The sequence below is a fragment of the Nesoenas mayeri genome (assembly GCF_963082525.1).
Source record: "Nesoenas mayeri genome assembly, chromosome: 2".
In the NCBI taxonomy this organism is placed as follows: Eukaryota; Metazoa; Chordata; class Aves; order Columbiformes; family Columbidae; genus Nesoenas; species Nesoenas mayeri.
The window spans coordinates 7,078,917-7,098,767 of record NC_137543.1 but is presented as its reverse complement, the minus strand read 5'-3'; the positions used below and the strand labels follow the sequence as shown (position 1 = coordinate 7,098,767).

General features: G+C 41.5%; 1 protein-coding gene across 1 annotated transcript in view; it reads right to left on the bottom strand.

The window, feature by feature from the left end:
- Nucleotides 1-279: 279 nt before the first annotated feature.
- The window catches only part of COL22A1 (collagen type XXII alpha 1 chain), a gene marked incomplete at both ends in the record, with an annotated part of 197,763 nt that continues 178,191 nt past the window's right edge, over nucleotides 280-19,851 (bottom strand). The window contains 16 exons of the mRNA XM_080339502.1: nucleotides 280-467; nucleotides 1,427-1,504; nucleotides 1,866-2,048; nucleotides 2,977-3,043; nucleotides 5,879-6,058; nucleotides 6,361-6,405; nucleotides 6,724-6,759; nucleotides 8,686-8,757; nucleotides 11,428-11,481; nucleotides 13,324-13,377; nucleotides 14,405-14,458; nucleotides 15,419-15,463; nucleotides 16,064-16,117; nucleotides 16,787-16,840; nucleotides 17,566-17,619; nucleotides 18,605-18,658. Coding sequence (XP_080195628.1) covers nucleotides 280-467; nucleotides 1,427-1,504; nucleotides 1,866-2,048; nucleotides 2,977-3,043; nucleotides 5,879-6,058; nucleotides 6,361-6,405; nucleotides 6,724-6,759; nucleotides 8,686-8,757; nucleotides 11,428-11,481; nucleotides 13,324-13,377; nucleotides 14,405-14,458; nucleotides 15,419-15,463; nucleotides 16,064-16,117; nucleotides 16,787-16,840; nucleotides 17,566-17,619; nucleotides 18,605-18,658 — 1,272 coding nt within the window. The remainder of the gene's footprint in view (nucleotides 468-1,426; nucleotides 1,505-1,865; nucleotides 2,049-2,976; nucleotides 3,044-5,878; nucleotides 6,059-6,360; nucleotides 6,406-6,723; nucleotides 6,760-8,685; nucleotides 8,758-11,427; nucleotides 11,482-13,323; nucleotides 13,378-14,404; nucleotides 14,459-15,418; nucleotides 15,464-16,063; nucleotides 16,118-16,786; nucleotides 16,841-17,565; nucleotides 17,620-18,604; nucleotides 18,659-19,851) is intronic.

Below are 19,851 nucleotides of genomic sequence, written 5' to 3'. Positions count from 1 at the left end.
TTAATTGATATTATATGCTCTTCAAAAGAGGAAAAAAACACTTATTTTTAATGTTTTAATATGCCCTGATGTTAGAGAAAACAAAAACAAATTCACATATCACATCAAAGATAATAATTATAATAATTATATTTCATAAAAATAATCTGACCGACCGGCAGCATTTATTCGCTTTAGAAGGCCTCTCATGAAAGAAACACAGTTGAAGACATCTGAGAGCTCTTGGCAGGCGTGATGAATTCAAGTTTTAAAAACGAGTCTGGGGATACTCCCTGCGTGCTAGGGCCCTTTGACGTTGGTGGGTCTGGCAGCCAGGCTTGCATAGTAAGCACACTGAGTCAGGTCACACTGTCCATTGGCTCCTGGAGGCCCCTGCGGGCCAGCGAGACCAGGTAGCCCAGCTTCACCTTGAGGGCCGGGTGGTCCTGGCAGCCCATCTTTGGCATAGCCAGGCTCCCCTGGGAGGCCTAAAATAAGAACCAAAACATCCTTGGTGAGTGGCATTGCCAGGGTTCGGCACTTGGCGTTGCAACATCACGGGAGATGGCTTTGCTGACAACCTGGGTGCAAACATCAGCTTCCACAGACTGTGGTCTGTCTGGCATGTGTCTGCAGGGATGTGGCAAGTGTATCTCATCGGAATGCAAGATTTTCAGCCCCTAGAGCATCATTGGGTTGCACAACCGTGCTCTTGCTGTTCTTCTGTCACCAGGTTGTTGAAGCTGTGCAGCTGCACAAGCCAACTAATGACATATAGTCATCATAGGTAGGAGGTGAGGATGGGAAAGCTTGGGGCATGATCTGACTTTGGGAAATAGCTCATTTGTACAAAGCAGATCGGGTTAGCATGGTTATTTTAAGGCAACGCAGGGCCAGTATGCCAAATTCAACCCACAGACTTATGAAAGCTTCCCACAGTTTCCTCCCCTAACAAAGCAGGTTAAAGGCAAAACTGGTCAATGGCTCCTAATTTCAAATTAGAAACAAAATAAGTTTGCTGCTTCTTTGTCAGCAAAGGTAAAGCAGAAGCTGTATGCCTGAGGCACAGGTGATGGATATGACATTTTATAACATCTGAAGCTACTCAGAACTCTGGGTTCAGCTTGGTCACAACAACATTCTGGCAAGTGCAGATAAGATACTTCATTATATACCTAGTGATTAAAGCTTCATTTTAGATTTGTCCCAAAGGTCAGTTAACCTAGCTGTTACTGAGATGGATCATTATACCTGTCAATCAAGCTGAGGAAACAAAGGTAGCCAGATATGATGCCAGAGATATATTTCTTGCCTTTGGGCCACTTTCTACATAAATTGTGTATGCCATATTTGTGTTATCCTGATCATCTATCTAACATGGCAGAGACCTGTGTCCTTGTAGTGGTTCTAAGTGATGTGTTTTGTGGGGTGTTCTGAATAAACACACCTGGAATTCCTGGAGGACCTATTTCCCCTCGTTGGCCAACACCAGTGTCTCCTTTCTCACCCTTTGCTCCCCTTTCTCCTGTAGAGATGGAAAGAAAAATAATGAACTGATTAGCATGATGTACAGAACTAAAGAATACTGCCATACATCTTCCATCCACACTGAAGCTAATATATTTGTTAAAAATAGTTCCTAATTGTGGCTAGTCCTCTAAGATAAGGTGTTCGGTGGGAATGGAAGTTCACTCCACTCCAGTTCTGGATAGAGGTGACAAACACCAGCTGGTCACATTCACCACTTTTGGTTCCACAGGCTGAGGCTGCTTCTAACACGTGCATTTTGAGAACCACTTAGATGCTACTAAAAGGAGAAGTGGACGTCAAAGTGCAGAGGACACATCCCTTTATTGAACTTCCCAAACACACCAAGTTTCACTCACCTTTGGGACCAATCGGTCCAGGTGGCCCTTCAGACCCAGTCTGTCCAGGCCGGCCAGGCTCTCCTGGAGGGCCAGTTCTTCCTGGAAGTCCTTCCTTCCCAGGGGGACCAGGAGGTCCTGGTCTGCCATGGGATGCTTTTACCTGTGCAGGTTGTATTTGAGCCAGGAGATAGGCTAACTTTGCTGTGAAGAGAAGGAAATGTGTTTGTTAGACTAGAAGATCAGTGCTTTAAGACATGGAGAGCCAGAAACAGTGGCCTAGTAAAGCCTAAGTATTGTCACAGATCAATTTTTCAGGGTCACCCATTTGCATCACAAAAACATTCTACAGAATGGAGAGAGAAGGGTTGTCTATTTTCTCTTCATTGATCCAAAGTCTTGAATGCTTTTATATCGGCATGGAATTTGAACTCTGAGAGAGTGCAAATAAAATTCTTCAATTAAATCACTCCACTGAACCATGATATTTAGCTTCAGGAAAACGTCCATGGCTTCGTTTCTACTATTCCAAAAGCTGTGTGATGAGAAGCACTACAGCTCAACATTTCACTGTAGATGAGGTCAGTAGTGGTCTGCAATTCACGTACTTTGAGAGAAGCAGCAGTCAACAGCCACTCCACCCCATCTTCTCATACTGATGAGTGTCAAAATGTCACAGACAGAAATCAGGAATATTTCTCTTACAGCTGTGACCTCAAAAGCAAATTTACATCCTACGCTGACTACTTTATTTTCCAGGAACCCCTATTTATATCTGGTTTAATTTAAATCTTCTCTTGTCCTACCATCTCAGCCCAGGCATCTGCAGGAATGAATCTGCAGCAAAGTTGTTTTGTTATCAAAAAGCCGTGAGGTGATTAGCAAAGGCAATGGCCTTGGGTTTAAGAAGGGAGAAAGCCCCTGCACTATTGCTGGGAACATCAGTCCTGGGGAGTAGTAAAGCTCACTAAGCACATTTCATTTTACACACCCCTCTTTCCAGGCAGGCTTGTCACATCATTACTTTCTGTAAACAGGAGAAGTTCAGGTGCCAGTTACACCACCACAACTACGGAAAGCATATTTCATACTCTCAGATATATCTACTGGCTTCCCAGAGCTAATTACTTACCATCTAGCTGCTTGTCTAACTCCTCTTGGATGAGCCTTCTCAAAGTCTCTAGAGATGGGGGTTCCCCCTAGAGAATAATAATCACAGTAATAACAAGACATAATAATCACAGCCAGGGGATCTGCAAATGAAACCCTCCACGAAGGGTTTGTTAGATTGAATTTCATCACCCACACAGGGCTGCAGGGACTGTCTGAAAGGAGAATGAAAAGGGAGACAAAACATCCCAACCGGCTGGCAAGCCATGGGCTCAACAGTGTAAGCAGGGAGCCTGGTCAGAAGGCATAGTTGGTACATTGTCCCTGTCTCCTTTCCAGAGGAAATCTCCCTCCAGTACACTCATAGGAGAAGCAATAAAATCAAATCAGAAGAGACCCTCTGCTCTACGAGATCACCGTGGAAAGCCAACCTCCCTCTTCAGCGCCACACATCTCCTTGCAGAGAGAAGCATTTGTGCCCCTTGAGTGCTTAAGGTGGGTATCTAATGAGCCAAAAGTGTCACTGGCAGCCAAGAGGGACCCATGTCCTGGATGTACCTAGCACAGCATGGCCAGCTGGGCAGGGAAGGGATTGTCCCATTCTGCTCTGCACTGGTGTGGCCTCACCTGGAGGTGCAGCCTCACCTGGAGGTGCAGGTATGAGCACCACAGGATAAAAAAAGGTATAAAGCTACTAGAGAGTGTCCAGAAGAGGACTATGAAGTTGATGAAGGGTTTGGAGAGGAAGCCATATGAGGAGCAGCTGAAGTCACTTGATTTGTTCAGCCTGGAGAAGAGGAGACTGAGGGGAGAGCTTTCTCACAAGGGGAGGAGGAGGAGCAGGTGCTTCTCTTTAGTGACCAACAACAGAACCCAAGGGAATGGCAGGAAGATGTGCCAGGGGAGGTTTAGGTTGGACATTAGGAAAAGGTTCTTCACCCAGAGGGTGCTGGACACTGGAACAGGCTCCCCAGGGAGGTGTCACGGCCCCAAGCCTGACAGTATTCAAGAAGAGACCGGACAACGTCCTCAGACTCATGGTGTGAACTGTGCGGTTGTGCTGTGCAAGGACAGGAGTTGGACTTGATGATCCTTGTGGGTCCATTCCAACTCGGGATATTCTATGATTCTCTGAATCTAAACATGTTGTAAACAATCATACTGGACACATAGCCTGCCAACAGGCCTTATCTCAGGGAACAGAAGCCATTTTATGCATATGATACCCATTCTTCCAAGCGAGTACAAAATTCTGCCTGATTTCACACAGTTGAAGGGAGACACGGATGTGGCTGCCTGGCCTTTGTCCCCTACCCAGCCTTCAAGGGACAGCATCTTTTATCTCTTCTCACAGCTCTTTTGTGTGACGTTGCTGTTGAACAACTGTAATAGCTGCCAAAACTCAAAGCGATGTGAACAACAAGTTTGAATGATGCAACTGAAGAAATTATTAAAGCATTTTTGGTAGGTGGAAGGAGGATTTTTTTAGGTTGTGGCTTTCCAAAAATATTTTAAGAAGACAGTGGTTTTAGGGTAACTAGACTCTGGTGTTTGCATAAACCCAGAAGAAAAAATGTAAGTATATTTAAAAGATAAATCATTTTGAACCAGAAAGATAAAAAGTTTTACTTTGTAAATCATTGAAATCTTTCACTTGAAAAGCCATTTTAGTTTTTTGTTTAATATTATTCTTTGAATATCTGCCATTTTTGAAAATACTTCTGGGCAACCTAAAGACTGCATTATTTTGTGTATCAGCTATATTCATGAAAGCGTTGCTTTTCTCTCACACTTATCTTTTTAACTTATAAGGGTGGAATCTGTGTCCTCTATGTTTTTAGAAACCTTATGAGGTCTTCTGAATGAGAAGTTACTCTTCATTAAGAAAATATAGATTTTATTAAATAGCTAAGAGACATTTCAATTTTAAGCAGTAACATTGCTGCTAATTACAGAGTTGGTCTATTTATTGCCTTCTTCCCAACACAATTTTTGCATGAGAAAAAGATGTGGTTTTTTGAGACAAAAGAAGCAATTTTGTCATTAAGTACTAACTATTTGTGATGACCCTCAGTGAATATCGCAGTAAGTAAACATGATTGTGGAACATACTGTGAAGGCTTACTAAGTATCTTTCCAAGTTTTAACGCTATTAGTTGCATTAAGTCTCCATAATTATCACTGGATTTCATCAAATCTCTGTGTTGTTGAGACACAGAAAGAAATGCTTTGTCTAAAATTTACGCAGCTTTTACATCAGAGATTATTTCACTGTTTATTCCCCTCTGAATTAATCTCAAATTCATCCTCAGGATGTGTATAGCAGCTTCACTAGTGTGGGCAGTTTTTCTCATTCTTCTACATACATTACCCTTATTTGCTCTCAATATAGAGATTATTTCCCATTTGGGAGGAAAAAAAAAAAAAAGAAAGGACAATATTAACCAAAATAGGTTTTCATTAATTCTGATGAGCTGACTCCAAGATTTCCAGGATTAGAGCAGTGACCTTTCCACAGCTCAGCATTTTGTCATAACAACCAGTAGCAGTGGAAGGCATAAGACATCTGCATGAAATGCTGCACGTTAACATCCTTATAGAAAGAAGCTTTTTCAGACCCAAGACCCATGGCCATAGTCACATGACCTGATTTAGGCTTTTAGCAGTGCAAAGGGTCAGGAACTGACTGCTCTGGCTGTAGGTCTCGATTGTTCAGATCTCCTGAAGTTCAATCCACACCCCCACAACACAACCCTGAGATGTGCTATCCTCCTCTCCTTTTTATGTGTCAAGAGATAGAAACACTCATCCACGTTATAACACACACCTGCTCTGGTTTCTACCAGCCTCACTTAGGTACTTTGCTGATCATACACACTGTGGCACTAAAATTACTGTACAAAACCCTTCTCTGGCAGTCTTACCCTTGGTCCTGGAAATCCTGGTTGTCCTGGAGGACCAGGAGGTCCAACTTGCCCAGTGTCTCCTGGGGGTCCATGGGGACCCATCAGTCCTGGATGGCCTTTATGACCAGGTATCCCGGGATCACCTGGAGGCCCTTTTTCTCCTTGAGGGCCTTTTTCACCTTTGATGCCAGGCTCTCCCTAAGTGGAAAAAAACCCCATAAGTTACCATCACAAAATAAGAGGCAAATTTCTCATTTCCAAGCACAGCAAAACACAAACAGCTGAGCTGGCAAAGTTACTGAATACAACATCTGGTGAATTACAAATGATCCTCAAATTATTACTGACAGAGAATGATTAAAGAGAAGGCTGGGAGGGTAAGAAGCACGGCAGATCTCTACAGCCCATGCTTCACTCTTGAATGACCCCTTCCCCCAGCGCCTAACTGAAAATAGCTCTTTATTTCAATGGAATTAAATAACTAATAATTTCCAACCTACCCTTTCTCCTTTGGAGCCAATTTCACCTGGTTTCCCTGGGGTACCCTGCAACAAAATAAGGGTAAATGTAAAAGAGCTATCCATAATAACACTCGATAATAAAGCACATGCCTTTACAACGATTCTTGTGAACTGGGGAAAATTTATTTCTGTATCAGTCCCACAGATTACTGAGAGCTCCCTGTTTGCTCTCAAATATCAACAATTCAAAAAAAAAAAAAAAAAAAATCAATTTGTTGCAAGCCAGGTAGCATCTTTTATGTTTTGCTTTTGTTTGTTTGGTCTTTTTGTTGATGTTTCTTTGTTTGTTTGCTTTCCCCAAGACACCAGTCGTACTTTGAAACAACTGGGAATTTAACTTACCTGCTTTCCAGGAGGACCCTTCTCTCCTGGTTCTCCCTGAGAGATAAAAGAGTGAATTTAGCACCACACTGCAAGGAGCTGAAAAAAAGACCTTAGCGAATAACCACAAGTCTTGCTTTCTGTTTAAAGCCTGAGATTTCTTGAGTTATAGAAGTAACCCACAAACCCACTGTTGGGTTTGGGTGATTTGTCCTCATCCTATTTCTATAACTCATTCCTGGAAAGACACATTCTACAATCTAGGAAGCATTTTTTAGTGAAGATACATATTGTGTAAGTGTTCGCAAATAAAACTCATTAGCTGGTTTGCAAATAAAATAAAACTCATTAGCTGGTTCATTTCTACTGAACCAGCTAAGATCAGGACACATGTTTCATTGAAAGTGTGTTCCTGCTTTCAATACATTTTATTTCTTTTTCTTACAGACACTTCACAAATCTTCATACACTTTACTTGGGCTGGTTTAGCTTAAATAGTGCCAATGTTATAGCCATAACAGTCTAAAGATGTAAAGGAAATAAACTTTGTAAGTAGATGTACCTTTTTGTATTATGCTAGCTGAGCTAATGAATACAGAGCCAGTGATAAATCAAGTTTGAGTCTGAAAGCTTGCCTGTGTTTCAGAACTATATCATAGAATCATGGGATCATAGAATGATAGAATGGTTTGGGTGGGAAGGGACCTTTATAGGTCACCTTGTCCAATCTCCAATATCAAATAACCTCGATTTATACAAGCACTTTATCAGGCTTTTCTTTTTTTTTTTTTTTTTTATGCTCTGCATTTATAATGTGATAATTAGGCAATACAATCTTTGCATTTTAGCATTTCAGTGAAAAAAAGTCACTTTAGTCCTGAAGTAGAAGGGTAAAGCAAAGCAAACATTACACTAGTTATTGCTAAAATTCTACCCAATTTCCCACATCATGAATGGAAAGATTATTCTTTATAGTCCATTTAAAATCCACGCACATGACCATATGTACAATGAGTGCATGCAGGTAGTGTTTTTCTCTACAAACTGGAAACACATATAACAACTAAGACAGTACTAGGGTACGTCCACGTGTGCATGAGCAACGTAACTAATCATAGATGTGTGATCACATCAGCTTCAAATTAGGCTGCATCAAATTCACTCAAGTATTCCTTAAGGCCACTTCAGTTTTAGATGACCACCACGTTTGCTACTTTCAATTAATTTTCTAGAGAAATATTTCTTTCTCCTCTTTTCATCATGAAACTCTCTTTCCAATAATGTAAAATAGAAAAATAAATAAATCAAAGAATCATCCTGTGGAAGATTCAGCTCTTGCAGACTCCCATGAAAACATCTCCATTGCATTTTAAGTCACAATAGACCTAGAAACAAAAATATTTACCTAATATCCACCATTCTATCCTCCTAGGAAAATGTAACATATTTGACTGTCCTTGGAAGGGCTAAAGATATTGGATTTCAAGGCTGTGATATTTTCATGTGTATAGGTATTATTTTAGATCACTTTGGGAGATATATGAATGCTTTAATTGCAATGTACCTCTGTTGCTGTTAGCAAATGAATTTTCCTTGGAACAGCATATATCAGAAATACCTATACTATTATCAGCATTTAAAATTTCCCTGTTTAGCCTTTCTGGGGTTCATGCTGAGATATAGTCTGAGTAACTTAAATACCCTATACCTGTATTAAAAAAAACCTATTGAACAAGCATAATTAATGCACACATTATCAGGGCTGACTGACAGGTACCAGCTCAGTAAATGACATTATGGATGTTCATCCACAACAAATAATGCTATTTTTGCAGTATAGTTTCCTTTGGAAGTGTATGGCTTCTGGATCTGTCAGATGTTTTTTTTTTCTACCGAATTAAAGATGATCGTGTCCCATCTGCATCTGCCCGATATTTAAAAGCAGCTAATTAGTGGGTCTAATCCATCCCCAGACATACTTACAGGTGGTCCTCGGGGTCCTATGAAGCCAGGGAGTCCTGGGCTGCCATTTTCTCCTTTATTTCCTTTAGGACCCTTAGGACAGAAATGAGATAGACACTAGCAGCTCTTTTCCAACATCTCTTTTCCAGATCATGCATTTACAGACACATTGGAACTGGGAAATTTCCCTGTAGCAGCAGGACTCGCAAAACTGACAATGAAAGACAGAACAAAGTCACTTAGAAAACCAGATTGCAAACACCATTTTTGCATTATTAATAAGCTATGTGGGGTCCTTTCATCAAAAGGAGGTGACAGTTATGGAAGTGACAGGAGGTGTCACGTTCAGTGGCTATTCTGGTGCTGCATCGTTTACAAGGCGGCGCTGGAGAGTGGAAGCGCTGTGATGTGCGATGACAGGGAAATGGCACAGATGGTCACACTGCTCAAACCTGAGAATACAATGAACAGACAGCTACTCAGCTCCTCTTTTGCTTTTATTTCCAGGTTCAATTTTAAAAATGTCTGTCTTTTACTTCTCTCTCCTTAAATTCTGCCAAACTATTCCTTTTTTACAGATCAAGGCAGCTTAGATGGCAGGTCATAATACAAAGCCATTTCACGTACACTTCTGACTTCTTTCTTTTACTCTTATTTTTAACCTTTATTTCAGAACTTTATCCCCTACCTTCTAATTAAGAACATATCCCTTTTTCTTCTTAAAGTGAAACTTGTCTTCATTTTAAGCCCATCTTGTGCAAAGGGAGAACCAACAAGCCTGACAGACACAAAGCCCATGGCTTTTGGATATGAAATCAACACTGGAGATTTCAGGGGCTGGGCTGGATTGCTGAGTGCAGGCTTAAGCAATAAGCACGGTGAAGTGGGATGGGCACTGTCAAACAGATGCAAAAGGAAAAGGCTCCTTGCGCATTTTACCTTGAGATTACAGGCCAGCAATGGTGAAGGTAGAAAAGAAACCCTTATTGACATGATAATCTTTCTCTCTTCTCCTCTTTTTCAAAATAGAAATATAATATATTGGCTTGTCACACCACATTGTGAAGGAAATTAGTGCATTTCCAGACAAGGCTGGAAATAAATGAATTTGTGTACAGCACAAGGAAATACTTCCCATAATAACCTTTGTGAAAGGGAGAGGATTCATTTTAATGACAGAGAAGCAAACTGATGAGATGACTGTCTGTTCTGCTGACCAATACTGTCTCATTGCTTCCTCTCTCTCATTCATCTCACTTTTCAATCTCCTGTGTTATTTTTGGACTGTAAATCCTCTGCAGCAGAGATTACTGTAGTTCTGTGTTTGTGCATGAAGCTGCCTGGTGAGCCCCTGGGTCACTAGATGACTGTCTAGGTAATATGATAACACAATAATTAAAAAATTAACATCATTTGGCACTCAGGGCATCCCAAAGCCACAGTGGTCTGGTGAAGGCACAGAAAGGCAAAAAAAAGCAGTAACAGGAATTGGGAACAGAAGTCAGCATGATGAGAAGCAAAAATGAAGGTTGAAAAGGCAACAGCAGGGATCCATGGGGTAAGAAGTGATGGCAGTGGTTCCAGGATGGTAAGAAGTAGTTGTGTCAAGGAGAAAAAAGCAGTGGCACTAATTCTTGGCTTCAGAAAGGCTGTGAAACTGCACCACTCCTACCCCACCTGTAACCTGTGAGTTATCTCCTCCCCATGCAGAAAGGTCTTGTTTGCTTCACTGAGACCACCTAGGATGAGACATCTCTGCAGCAAAGCAAAACCTGCTTGGGGCACAAGTCTGTGGTGAGGCTGGGGTTGCTTTATGGCATTGCAAGGGCCACAAAAAGTGCAGTCCTGCTGCAATTTTTCAAATTCTCCTGCTGTGCCTTGATTTCTATCTGAATCTAACAGCCCAGCAAGCTGTAACATCTAGGTGGACAGAGGGGAGAGCCCTGAATTGGAATAGATGCTACTGGACACAAAGGCACTATTGCATGGATTTGCTGAATCCTGAACATTTTTCAGCTGCAGAATAGAGGAAAAACAAACCAAACCAAACAAACAAAACAAACCAACAACAGAAAAACCCAAACAAAACAAACAAAAGACCCCAAACAAAACCACAAAAAACAAACCAACAAACAAATTAAAAGAAAACCAAGAACAACAACAAAATAAAACCCACTGAAAAATACTACAAAGAAAAACAAAACAACAAACTCCTCACTGTCCTCCTTGCAGCTCTTCATTACCATGCTATTCTGCTACATAGGATGTCTCCAGGGGCGCTTCATTCTGCTTCGTGGTCTTGGTTTATTGCCCACTGTCTGCTCTTTCCTCAAGTGCCTGGGGAGGATTTTTCTGCGGCTGCTGTTTCTCAGTGGCAGTCTGCCAGCTCCCCGAGGCCCTTTCCTTCCCTGTGACAGCTTTCTGATGGCCACACAGTCTCTGCTTGGCAAAATTAAGTCTACTGGTGAAGATGAGGCATGCCAATCTTTTTTTCCATAGTGAGTAATCAATCATTTCCTTTTTCTGTTAACACTTAACTTTTGCTGGGAAAAATGATGACCCAGCTAGCAGCTCAATTCCAGGAATGCAGCCAAACTCCCTCCAATGTTGTGGCCAGCCAGTGATTTTCAGATCACTGATCTTCAGACGTGGTACCATAAAGGATGTCAAACAGCTATACATAATCCACTTGATCTATACTTCATCCATCACCTCTCCTTTGCATAACTTCTTGCTGCATGAGTTTCCCTTGGTGGTACTTACTGGGTTACCTGCTGGGCCAGGTTCTCCTGCAGATCCAGGTGATCCATTCTTGCCCTATGTCAAAAAGAAAAACTTTAATGAAGTATCATACACTACAATTAAATATTAATTAAATATAATTAATTAAATACAATTAAATATTCCTACTGCTGCACCAGCAAGGATTTCTTTAGCATTGACAAACCTCCTCTCCTGGCAGACTACAGAGTAAGGATCTCTTATTTTCAATTGACCCCAAAACTTCTGCATTCCAGATTGCATGGCTGACACCACCACAGGACAAAAGTGAGAGATGTGGACCCAAATCCTCTAATCTGAAGAGAACCTGACCAGTCCTTCTCCTCCTTCATTTCTTCACCGTTATCCCTACCACATGCAGCATCCTCCTGTGTGGATGGAGCCACCTGCTATGGTAGCTCCAAGTTACCAGTGTTCAGACAAGCCCCTTTAGTCCTTGTTTGAAGCACCTCTTGGCAACTCACTGAACAACATTAAAATGCTCTGCACTAGCTGACAGATATCCCCAGATCCTCACATCTTCCTGTTTTAGAAAACTACTTCTCTCCAGCAGCTGAGGTTGGTCCTGCAAATTACTGCCCTGCCATCCTCTTTGCAGGGTTGTCATCTGAATCAGGGGCCAGAGGCCAGATATGTATTTTTTAATAATCTCTGGATTCCTGTTTTTTGGTGACTAAAGTTTAGTGATATGAAATTCTACAACCTGCTTCTCTCTCCTCCCAATTCGCCATGCAGAGATGTTTTCTTCCCTGCATCGAAGTTAACCATAAAGACCATCCCTTTTACTGCAAATATTCAAAATCATACCTCATGTTCCTTATTAGCAAGTAAACAAAGCAGAGGAAGAACAAGAGAAACTGATACTTCGCCCTCCAACATACAAAGCCTCAAGTTTCTCTCCTCCAAGAAGAATATGGCCTGGAGTTATGATAAATTCTGTCTCCTCAAATATTTTCATTCATTGCTAGTGCTGTGCAGGGGCATGACATGTTGGTGATTGATGCCAGCAGTACAGGAATAATGAGGTAAATTACAAGGTAGACACAGGAGCTCTCCATATGTTCTTGCAGTCTAATTTAAACCCCTAACCTCCCACCCCAGAGGGACCTGCTGCTCCAGCTCCTGGCATTGCTGGCTGAATAAGTATTTTGCCCTGATTATGGGACATGTTGTAGAAACTATTTCACTAACAAGTCTTCCGAGAAGGGAAAGAAATCAGTCATGGCAACATATTAAAGACATGCCTAGGCTCAGCAACAGAGACCTGCATTCAAATTTGAAAGGGTTGATTTTCAAGAAAGAATTGAAAAACCCATTGAAAAGTAATTTCTCAGCCATCCCAGATGACAATTTATAAGATGTCAACTAAATCACCATTTCTCTACCGAAGGTATAATAAAGCTCTATAAGTGTTCAATTAAACAACTTTTTTCCTAAAACTATGTGGGTTGGTTTTTTTTTCAGAAAACAATAAAGACAGCATGACAAAAATGAAAAGTATCACAACTGGATCCCCCATACCTCAAACTGGGCAGCCACAATTACTGTCTGCCTTTGAAAACTGAGGCTGTGTGAGAAGTGAGTGAGATGCCAGAGGCAGGACTGGAATATGAGCCCTCTGACACTGCAGTCCAGATAGAATCCATTAAACTATCCCTCCCAGCAAGTCAGCAACCATCACTCCATTGCACTATTATAAGTTTTCATCAGTTTCTAGCAATATCATTCTGATTTGTTGTTCTCAAGGTAGGCAAAGTGTTTTAATCAACATCATCTGAATCTTAAGACTCTTCTTCCAAACCAGAATTCTGGACTGCAGGACATTCCCGCTATATACAATGTACCTCCAGAAATGGTTTATCATGAGAGAAAACTCACCGGCAGCCCTCTGAGTCCTCGAGGGCCTTGTGGTCCTATGGGGCCAGTATCACCCTGAAATGAAGAAAAGTATCCTGGTGAGAAGGAAAGATCTGACATGAAGGCAAGTAAACAGGCATTTAAAAGCATTCCTACTAAATTACGCTGTTCACGTATTAGAGAGAAACAGCATTAAAGTGTCGCTACCCCCTTTCAGTTATGTATGAGGAAGGCCAGCCTTTTGAATTTTAAACATCTATCACTAAATGCAGCCTGATTACAAGCAGAAATCATTATTATCAGGTTATCTGAGAGCTGGATTTATTAGGGACAGAAATTTTCCAGTGTTTCTCAAGAACTGACAACTTCGTACTCTCTTGAGGGGGGCTTAAGACATGCTTCTCTCTTCTCTGAGGGGTTCCCCTAGGTCTGTCTTCCATTTTACTTTGCAGAGTACCACTTACAGCACAACTGTTTTCCAGTGATACAACGGGTTGCAAATGAGAAGCCACTTCCCCGAGTCCCATGACAACAACACATCAGCCGCTCGGTATCTTGCTCAGTAGCTGCTGCAGGATCCCACGTCAGCTGCTGTTTCCCAGGATTTTGTTATGTGACTGCGTTTGACACTAATAATGTCAGAGGATCTGTTTGTACCATTTCACTTTCCTTTGAGCAGCATCTTCTTATTCCATAGGTATTTCACAGATTTTGGTGGAGCTATGCACGCAGTAAGGTACAGCTTTCGCAGGAGAAGCGTGACAGAACCTGTCCCAGTGGGACCAGTGGAAAGAAGCGCTGCTCGGAAACGGGTGGCAGAAAGCAGCAGGTCCATGGGTACGCAGCACAGCCTGGGATTCAAACAATGCAGCTTCCTCTGCTCTTCCAAAGATATATCTGATGTTTAAGTGTCAGTAGCTGAGCAGTGACAAAGGCTCTCAAATTCTTTCCTAGCCTAATGATCTTTGCACAAATCATTCCCTGAAGTAATTCACCTTTCATTGCAGTTTCTGCAGCTGTTTTGGGTCAGGGTCGCTGTATATTAAAATCTTAATTTGTCAGGGAGAAGGACATTAGTTTTTGCACAAAATGTTGCACTTACATCCTTTCCTGGTGGCCCCTCGCGACCAGCAGGACCTGTCACACCTGGTTCCCCCTGCAATTCAGCAAAAAAAAAGGAAAGAGATATAAGACTAAGGTCAAAGACAGACCAGTAACACCACTATAAGTGACATGAGCATTCTACAGTATTGTACTGGGCTGAGTGAAAACTTTTTTAAATCCCACAAGAGCCTTGTTCATCAAATGTGACATGCAGGCTATGAAAACAATTCAGAAGCATCTTCTGTAAGTGATGCACAAGGCAATGCACTGCTTTCCAGCAGTATTTGCTACTGATAGTGCAGTCATTGAAAACCACCAACCTATTCATGGTACAGAAACTAATGTAATGGGGAAGAGATGAGGAACCCCAGCACTGCATTTTTTCAGCTAAGCTCCTGCAAACAGAGTGTTTTATTTTTCTGTAAAAAATAAGAATTAGGCAGAAGGACATTGAGTTTTGTATTGCACTTCCTACACCATGGATATTTTTGACGGTATTGCTCAGAACAGAGAGGAGGCCAGCTTTTCATGCAGGACTTGAGTTTTGGGTTTTATGATCCACAGGCAACTAAGTCAAAGGGTTAGAGACATCTCTATTCTCATTTCTGTAAGTTTTTTTCCTGAACTTATTTTGCGCTTCTTAAGCATATTTGGAGGAGAGCTGATACTTGTCCAACAAATGCAGTCGGATTACTCATCTTGTATGTCAGCATTTGTACCAGAGGAATGTGTTATGGAGACATCCTCGAAACTTCCTCACAAAGGGCTGTCTCAGAGGGAGAATCAGGGGACTCATCTCTACCAGCTGCCTCACCTTACCTGGAATCAAAACTTTAGCAGAGGGAAGGAAGACGGCTGCTGTGATTTCATGCCACGGGTATGGCCCATGGAATTGTAGTGGAAAACAGCCATGTTGAACACATACCTGCCATCAGTTTTACCTATTGGCTCAGAAATTTCAATTCACACAATATTTCTCCAAAGGAACATGTATGAGGTACGTGTTACTTACCCGGGGGCCTGGGGGACCTGTATCTCCTCTCTGTCCTTTGAAACCCTACAAAAGAGGATGAAAACTGTAACTATACATCACCCTGATGCATGAAACACTAAGAAAACTCTAGTGTGAATGTTTACTTAATAACCTTCCCAATTTTCCTTTAGAATACTGGGGACGGGCCAGCATGGAGCTGCCGTGGTCCAGGAACTGTTTAGGAAGGGCTACCTCACAGAAAGAACTTTCCATGCCTCCTTTGTCTGCAAAACCAAGACTGTAGTGTGTGTATTCCTGGTGTGGCCAGCCATTAGGCTGTTTAACACTAAATTTCATTGTCCCTGTCCTTTCAGAGGACACCTAAGAGAACACAAGGTCTACAGCTGTGACTATGCCTTCTGGTAAAAGTGGTGTCATGAGGTTTCGTGCCTTATCTTCTAGGTAAGGGACCTACACTTTTCCAAGTGTGAGGGATTTGGAAACACCTGTGTTTGATTTTTGATGATTATTTCTTTATCTAGGCACAATTCCATGACTGTTCTCATTCACATCAGCCCTTTGGTTACATGTTTGCATCAATAAAAAAACCTCATCTGCCCAAAAAAGCTTCCCAGCTACAGTACAGAAGAGTGACTTGATTGAACCCTTCACAGCAGTACCTACCGGTAAGCCTCTGGCACCCTCCTGGCCTGGGAGCCCTGGTTCTCCAGGCTTTCCCTGTGGGAAACAATCTTAATTTTAGTTAAAGCTTCAGGTCCACCTCTCTGGTGTTGAAAACTTACCACTCTTCTCCCTTAGATGTAACAACACTAAGAACTGTGGTTGCCCAGAGTTTCTTTAGTCTGAGCATACAAGGAGGACAGTAGTGACACCCATTCCCATACATACCCTTGCCTGTTCCATCATGAATGGAGCCTTTGAGTTTCAAAGGCAGATTACAACTTTGGATTAGTGCACCTTTACAGTGTTTTAACCTCTAATTCTGGACAACAAAACTGTCACAGAGCAATCCAGAAAAGGCTTCTTTAAAGACACCTCCTCTAAACTTTTTGTGCCTCATAATCTTCCACCTACAAAATGGTTGACTGGGTTTAATGTTACAAGACAACCTTCTTTCTCTGCAATATTTACTGTTGCTGTAAAAGTTGAAACACTAAGTTTTAGTGAATTTATGATAGATGTAAAAGTTAAAGAACCAAGTTTCTTTTCAAGATTGCTAGTGTGTGACTTAATTGCTCAAGATGATATAGTTCTTCTGGTGTTAAAAAAAAGATGTATAAACATGCTCTCTGCCCCCACTAAGTAGTCCATAGATAGGCAGCTCCAAAACCAAAATGTGGGTGCAAGCTCTGATTGCCTGAGCAAAACAATTTTAAATTACGTTACCGGTTCCCCAAGAGATCCTGGCTTGCCATCTTTGCCGTCATTCCCAGCAATTCCCTGTAAATGAAATGCAAAATAGAGTATAAGAATGGAGTCCATCATATCATACTTAAGTTGGTCTAACCTTCCAAAAACTACCCTATTTCTACAGCTCAGCCATAAACCTCTCCTTGCTACACCGCTATAACAGCATAAACTGTCTCCCTGTCCACTATGTCAAGTCTAAGTTTCAGCAAGGTGAGCGCTCCAACTAATCTTAAAACAAGATTCTAAAAACAGCTGTTTTAAATCATTACAATACTATTATCTTCATTTAGCTAGGCTATTTTATACTAGAAATAGCTCTGGTCCTGTCTCTATGACAGATTAAAAAAACCTAAAATGTTGTACTAATGCATTTTCCAGAAGAGAAGAGCCTGTGCCCAAGATGCACCTCAACTTGGGTCAATGCAAAGGAATTATTTTGGCTGTGGATTCAGATAAAAACAGTATTCTAGTCTATGAATTTTTGTGCCCTTACACTGGAGCTACTTGATTTTTGTGCTCTGCACAATGACAGTCAGATAAGCAACAGATCTGATCCACCTCGGTAATTAACACTTAGCTTTCAAGTGATCAAATACAGCATTCACACTGTCCTGTACCATGGCATCAACATGGTGGATACAATTACAGATTATGTGTAGCTTTCAAAGCACCTCGAAAATGTCACTTCTTTTACACACCTATGTGTTTATGAACAGTTTAATGTATTGAATTACAAGAAGCTGAATTGCACTCACTGGAAGACCAGGCAACCCTGGTGGGCCCTGTGGACCTGGAGGGCCATCTTTACCCTGGAAAGAAAGCAGAAACACTGTGGTGATGAAAATTTATCAAATGTAGAGTTTGACAAGAGACAGCTGTGAGAAGCTGGTGTCATAGCCTGTGTCACACCGGGTACAAGGTTTCCTTCAATTACGTACAGTTTAAACTGGAGGGTTTTCTTTTCACAATAATAAATAAATCCTCACTGATTTTTTAACAGTCATCAGAAAGACCAACACTGTTCACTTATGGTGAAGCTCAGGTTGAAATGGATCTGCAAGAGGCACCTTGCTCATTAGGAAACAGTGCTCTAGAAATTAAGCATAGAATTATACAGTCTTAAACTGTTTCAGCTCAACAGCATGCATTACCCAGGGAAGGTTCATTTTTTTCCTTTTCAACCTGAAGTTAGCATCAATCAGATTACCTATCTCTCCAGGGTTTTCTGATGCATTACCATAAATTAGCATCTGAACACCCTTCAAATGAAACAGCAGTAGCAAAGTTCTTCATGGACTTCTCGAAGGTTACATCTGTACTATTAATAGTATTTTCAGTGGTGTGAGGGAACGGTCTCAGGCCCTGGCATCTGAGCAGTCTGTGCTGTGACAGCCTTCAAAAGGTCGCTGGTTTCATTTTGACAAACCACACACACAGTTCAAGTGTTAGCCTGGGTCATGAAGCAACCTAATAGATTCAGTTAGCCTGTTCTGGAGGCTAAGAGATGTTAACAGCAAGGACAGACAGGTAAGAGGTACAAAAACCTCCTTAGAGGTCCCATGAACTGGCTTATGCTCTGGCTAATTCAGAGTTTCATTTGGTGAGTAAAAAAAACCTGCAAGAATAGTTTAATCTGGGGTTATTTGTGGTTGTCCTTCTTGCAGGTGTAGAGCTGATTCAGGCTGAATATTTTGGAGAGGTTTCAAAGGGCACTACATGGGTTCCAGCTCAGTTTTATTTCACAGATCTAAATATAGTTGAAGCTGGTGGTGAAACACACAGCTTAGAGCTTACTATCTCTCCTGGGTTTCCTGCTGGTCCCATTGGTCCTGGTGGCCCATCTGGTCCCTAAACAAAATAAAGCAGAAACAATGTGAGTGATTAACACGTTTTGTACACTTGTCAACATACTCCCTACCACAGCTGACAACAATGAAGTTTTCTTCAGTCACTCAGTTCAGCATTCATTCCATCATCACTTCATTCATCACAGAAAAGCAGTGCCAACCTCTTCATTCAATCAGCCTCCAAAGCCAGAAATAGTCAGATATTTGTGTTTTGTCCTGGTCCTTCCTTCTGAAAATAGGGGGCAAATAGGAAAGAAAGCCAATCTTGTGACAAAAATAACTCTGAAGAACAGAAATTATGGGAGCAGTTTGAAGAACACTCTTTGGCAGGCAAACTTCTGGAGCCACAAGTCAATGCAGACAGAGGAAAAAGTCAGCAATATTTGAAAAAAAAATAAATATATATATGTATATGAGAACATTCTATTTTACTTTCCTTTGACAGGCTCAGTTTCACTTTGCACATTGCCTTTGACTGGGAGTCTATTCAGAGGGTCTGACAGGACAATTTTAGGAGTTTTAATCCTACTGGAATAACCCTGTGGCTGTGGCAGTATGAGGTTAATACTGACACAGTAAATGTGTCTGTGTTATTAGCTTCTCCTAAAATAATGCTCACGAGAGCAACAAATGACCCACAAAGCAGGCCCACGTGTTGTCCCAGTGGCAAAGCATTCAGCATGCTTTAGGCACTGCTACCATCTGAAAACAGAATATTAATCTAATCTTCTTTTCTGGTACTTCCTATCATTTAGTCAGTACAACTCAGTAAATTCAGCTTTGAAGAAACTGTGCTGATCCCCAGAAGAGACAAAAACTGTGCACCCTCAGCATGGCAGAATCAAATTGCACCATAAGCAGCACTATGAGTAGTGATGACTGTGGGCAAAGAAAGGTGATTTGGAAAGAAAAGTCCTTCAGTCAGGAAAAGCCGTAATTCTTGGAGGATGTAAGCAGTGATATCACAAGCAGAAGAGCCAAGTTATTTCATCCCTGCTTCTGCAGTGTCACCCCCTTTTAAAAACAAAGAAGCATTATTGCATCCATGGAAAGATGAAAGCTAGGAATGAGAAGGACTGTGATGGATAGGGACACATGTAAAAGGCCTCTTAATTCAAAAGTAACCCACAAGATCTGAAAACTGGAGAAAATCCAAGCTCATACCACTGTGTAAAGTTGAGAACTAAAATATTC